The sequence below is a fragment of the Lactuca virosa genome, chromosome 7, assembly GCF_052849685.1.
Source record: "Lactuca virosa cultivar CGN04683 chromosome 7, Lactuca_virosa_CGN04683_v6, whole genome shotgun sequence".
In the NCBI taxonomy this organism is placed as follows: domain Eukaryota; kingdom Viridiplantae; phylum Streptophyta; class Magnoliopsida; order Asterales; family Asteraceae; genus Lactuca; species Lactuca virosa.
The window spans coordinates 41,523,150-41,528,254 of NC_136432.1; the positions used below are offsets into that span (position 1 = coordinate 41,523,150).

Below are 5,105 nucleotides of genomic sequence, written 5' to 3' on the forward strand. Positions count from 1 at the left end.
AAAAAGTTATTTAGAAATTTATATTTTTAAATATATGTACTTCTATTTTTTTAACCATTAAAGGGAACATTCCTCAATTAATAAACTGATTTGCATCTTTGGTCCCCGATAGTTGTTCCGAATTTGGAAATAGTATGTATATAGCATTCTACTTTTGAAGAAATAAAGTTTTTTGGCATACCTTTGTTGTTAGTATGAACATTTAATTCTTTGATGTGTTATTTTTTTAAAAAAAAATAACAATTATTAAATATATTGATCAATTAACACTTCTTTAATAAAATAAAGGTGTTAATTGTTAATAAATATATAAACCAACATATTTACATTCAATCTTCAAGAGTTCCCTTTTATGTATTTATACATTTAATGAATGGGCTTGAAGGGGAAAATACTTAAATAAACTTAAAATATGCACCAAACAAAATCTATTTTTTGTTATGTCATGATGTCTTTACACTATATTTGAAATTTTGGTTATGTTAAACATAAAAGTATTTGGTAAAAGATAAATATAAAAATAAGAATTGATAATAATAATCACAAAAGAATGTTTCTTGGTACTTAATAACTTGAATTGATAAATCTAAAGTATATTTTTGTAAATTCTTAGTTTACAGTAACATATTTATAATAACTTGAACTAAAATAATAGTTTTAGTGAATTGAAGCTTATAGTAACATTGATATAATTAAAGGGAATATATTGTTTAATTGATTAGTTTATTATAATATTATACTTTAAATTATTCGTAAAAGATAAATATACATACACATCGATTAAAACAGCAATGGATGAAAGAGGAAGATGAATACATCGAACAGTACTTTCATCCATATGTTAAATAGACATACGAAAAAGTAAATCCAATATGCATCCAATTTAATAAAGAGAAGAAACAGGAGAATGGAGAGTAAAGAAAACCCAAAATATGTTATAAAAAAAGAGAGATATAGAGAAGTCGTATAGGAGGATAGATTACAGATTAAAGAAAACTAACCTTAAACCTTCTTAACAACGATTGAATGAAAACGATCGAGTTAAACGGATCTGAAATGAATAATCTTAGATTGGATGCAGAGAGGTGTAGGAAACAGTGAATGAATGTAGTACTGAATTATATGGCGAGATTATGAGAAGATTAACTTTTGCAGAAGATTAACTTTTGCAAATTAGTCTCAGAAGCAGAATCGTGGTACCGACGGGAAGGATTGAAGAACTTATGTTAGCAACTTGATTTCTTGAATAACTTATGTTAAAACAGATAAAACTGAGAAGGTATAGTGAAGAAGAACCGAAGAATAATACTGTTTCCCAAGAAATCTCTGAAGCAGAATCGTGAATACAAAAACGTATAGATGGTATAGTGGTATATATTTCGGTATGCATTTATTTGGTGCAGTTTTTTGGGATTTAATCACTGGAAATTAATCAATTACCAATTACAAAAAACAAACTTTCATATTTTATCGGATATCAGGAATTTGAAATTTGAATTACCGATTTTTGCATATTATCTGCATATAATTTGCATATTAAACAATTAGAGAAGTCATTTATAAATTATAATTATAGTTTTTTAGAATCATTTAATTGATGCAGATTTTTTGGGATTTATTGCGTGTATAGGAATTGAAGGGCATTTACGTAAATGCAGCTGAAGAAAAGAAGCGGGAAAAAACGATTTAGAGGGGTTGGGAGAGTGACACGTGACGATTTTGTACTTATTTATTAGAATAGGGGATTGGAAAGGGTATTTTAGTACAATCATATGTATTTTTTTAAAATATGTTTTCTAATATTAAATGATTTAAACCTAATTAAAATATATATAAGTTTGTACATAAACTTAAGTTTTAAAGTTTGAGATCGAATATATGTAATTTTAAAATTTATAAGGATATAAAAATAATATATAAAATTTATAAGAACTTAAAAATAATATATAAAATTTATAACGATACGAATGAAATTTTCTCTAATTTTTAAGACTGTTTTCATTTTTGTTATTTTAGTGACGAGATCTATCCTTAACAGCCGGTTTTTTTTTTTTTTTTTTTTTTTTTTTTTTGCTAATCTTAATAAATATCTAGCCGTTAAAAAAACAGTTTAACCGTTTTTGTGAGTAGCCCGAAATTAATATCTAAAGTTCTAATAATTTAAAAAGTCAGAAGAAAAATGCCTATACTCGCCAATCAAATTTCATATTAACAGAAGAGCTTGATGGTCTTTCTCATACACTAACAAAAGTAGAAAATAAAGATGAAAATAGAAAAACAAGAAACATCGATAGAAAAGGCATAAAACGCTGTCGTACGAACATAAAAAATACGCTACGAGCCTACGATGCATCTCCCAGCCAAATGGGTGGAGGCTCGTTCAAATCTATACCCAATCCACGTCTCACAATCCCAAAAAACCCCGCCGTTTTCTCATCTGAACTACCCTCCTCCACCGCACGTCCACCGGCTCCTCCACCATTGCCCACCAAAATGGCCGAGCAACAGGCACCACCGTGGTGGCGATCTCTGACCACTCCACTATGAAGCAACTCCAACTCCCTTCCAACCATCACTTGCCGTGTCGGTGGTGCAGCCACCCACCTGATATGCTGGTGGTGGTTATGGTGATTGGACGGAAAGCTATTCAGGTCAAGTGACAAAGATGGCGGAGAAGACGGCGGGGATGGGAAGTTGGTCTTGGCTTTCGGACCACGGAGAGAACGGGCGGCGCCGTCGTAGGCCAAAGCAGCTTCTTCAGGGGTGTCAAACGTCCCTAACCAAACACGGGTTTTCTTCCATGGGTCACGTATCTCCGCCGCGTAACGCCCCCACGGCCTCTTCCTTACGCCCCTATAATGCGCCGGAGACGCCATGAAAGAAAAAAAAATGAGAACTTTTTAGAGAGAGAAAGTGTTAGAAAGGAAAGGTGAAAAGGGGTGGGGTAAGAGGCGGGTATAAAATATATAGGTGGAGAAACATATCTACTTATGCAACAACTGGTTCATCTGTCAATAAATTTGTTTATAATTTTGTTAAGTTTTGTAGATAATTAGTATAAAGGAAACATATATTATTAATAACGTATAGATATAGTATAAGGCAACTTATTCAAAATTTATCGTTTATCCCAAAAATAATAAGATAATTATAAATGAAAGTACAGTATAAAAATAATAAATTGATTACTGTAAATTCCGGCACAAGATATAATAAATTGAGCATTTTGAACAAATTTTTAATCGTCTAACTAGTTTGATTCGTTGATATGTTTTTATTTAGGATTTTTTATTAATCGTTAGAATATGATGCATAAAATATACTTTTATGGGAAAATACAAAATCAACTTTTTATTTCCATAACATTATTTTGATATTTTTAGATAGAAAACGATATTGTTTGTTTATAATTAAATAAAAAGACTTGAGAACTTAAGAACTGAAAAATAATAATTATTTTAGATAATGGACATACTTTTTATTTGCAAAGTAATAACTAAAATATTATATCGATTTAAAAATAAGTTTATAGATATTATTGAAAATGTATGATAATTTAGTGTTTTGTGTGTGAAAAGCGGCAGTGAAGGGACCCACGATGGTCACCCGTAATCGTCGGCTGGACGGCAGACATTCAATGGTTGGAGTGGGGCCAGCTTAGATCTTGGCCGTTGCTTTTCAGACAATGATGTTTATGGTACGTTGATCATGCTTACGTGTGTAAGTGCCTTTGGTTATTTATATGATACGAGTGAAACCAAAGTACTAATCCTAAGTATCCTTAAAACAAACATTGTTTTGTCATTTATGGGCTTAAATGTTTTTCTTTATGTTGTACAGATACATTTACCAAAATCGTGTATTGTCTGACCCTATAATTTAAGGGTAAAACTATTACGTTTAATAAATAACTTTTAGACAAAATTATATAAAGGGTCCCTATGATTTACCAAATGACACAAACTTAGTCCTTCTTAAATTTTTTTGACAAACTTGGTCCCTATGGTTTCCAAAATTTTAATGAATGGTCCTTTTATTCACACCGTTACATTTTATCCGTTAGTATATGGGTAATTTGGTCTTTTTAGTTAGCAAGGATTGGGTTTGTGACCATAAGTAAATCATAGGGACCATTTATGTAATTTTTTCTATAATTTATGTTTAAGAGTTGTGGCTTTTTCACCCTTTTACTTTTTAAAATGTCACCTTGAACTTTATAAAATGTTACTTTCATCCTTCCGTTTTATATATTTTATGTTTATTAGTTTGTAGATTTTCCTTAATAACTTTCGTTTGTTAATCTAAAAAACAATTTTTACCTGGTTAATTTGTTCTATGTGTCGATATCAATTCAAGGCAGTCAACTTTTCGATGTGAATTTAGAACTTTCATTCGTTAATTTTTCTAAAAAAGCTTACTTGTGCTCTTTCGAAAATAAAACTTACTTGTTTTTTTATGCACATGTCGATTTAAATTCGAATTTATCTACGTTTCGACGTAATCTTTTTTTACGTTTTCGTGCTTTATTTTATATATGTTTTCAACGTATGAGTCGAATCACATATAACAACTTTCATTCGTTAAATTAAAAAAAAAAACATATTTTATTCTTGTTTGTCTACGTTTCGACGTAATTTTTTTTTATTTTTATGTTTTCATGATTAATTTTATGTCTGTTTCCTACGTATGAGTCGAGTCGTATATAATAACTTACGTTCGTTAACGAGAAAAAATATGTCGAAACGTAGACAAACTCGAATATAATACGTTTTTTAAGTTCACGAACAAAAGTTATTATACGTGACCGGACTTATACGTAGGCACCGTACATAAAATTAAGCATGAAAATGTAAAAACAAATACATAGAAATGTAAGCAAAATCGAATATAATACATTTTTTTTTAAATTAACGAACAAAAGTTATTATATGTGACCCGAATCATACATAAGAAACTTATAAAATAAAACATGAAAACTTAAAAAAAAATTACGTCGAAACGAAGACAAACTCGAATTTAAACCGACACGTGCATACCGACACGTGCATAAAAAAACAAGTAATTTTTTTTAAATAACAAACAAAAGTTCTAAATTTACGTCAAAA

The 5,105-nt window shown here is 29.8% G+C and overlaps 1 protein-coding gene across 1 annotated transcript; it reads right to left on the minus strand.

Moving 5' to 3' along the window:
- Positions 1–2,186: 2,186 nt before the first annotated feature.
- LOC145124936 (ethylene-responsive transcription factor 12-like) lies at positions 2,187–2,954 on the minus strand. The gene has a single exon (XM_079060416.1). The coding sequence runs from the start codon at positions 2,874–2,876 to the stop codon at positions 2,343–2,345; it is 534 nt and encodes a 177-aa protein (XP_078916542.1). The 5' UTR covers positions 2,877–2,954; the 3' UTR covers positions 2,187–2,342.
- Positions 2,955–5,105: the final 2,151 nt, after the last annotated feature.

Excerpts from the sequence above, each read along its gene's own strand:
- LOC145124936 (XM_079060416.1), bottom strand. The coding sequence starts at position 2,876 with ATGGCGTCTCCGGCGCATTATAGGGGCGTAAGGAAGAGGCCGTGGGGG.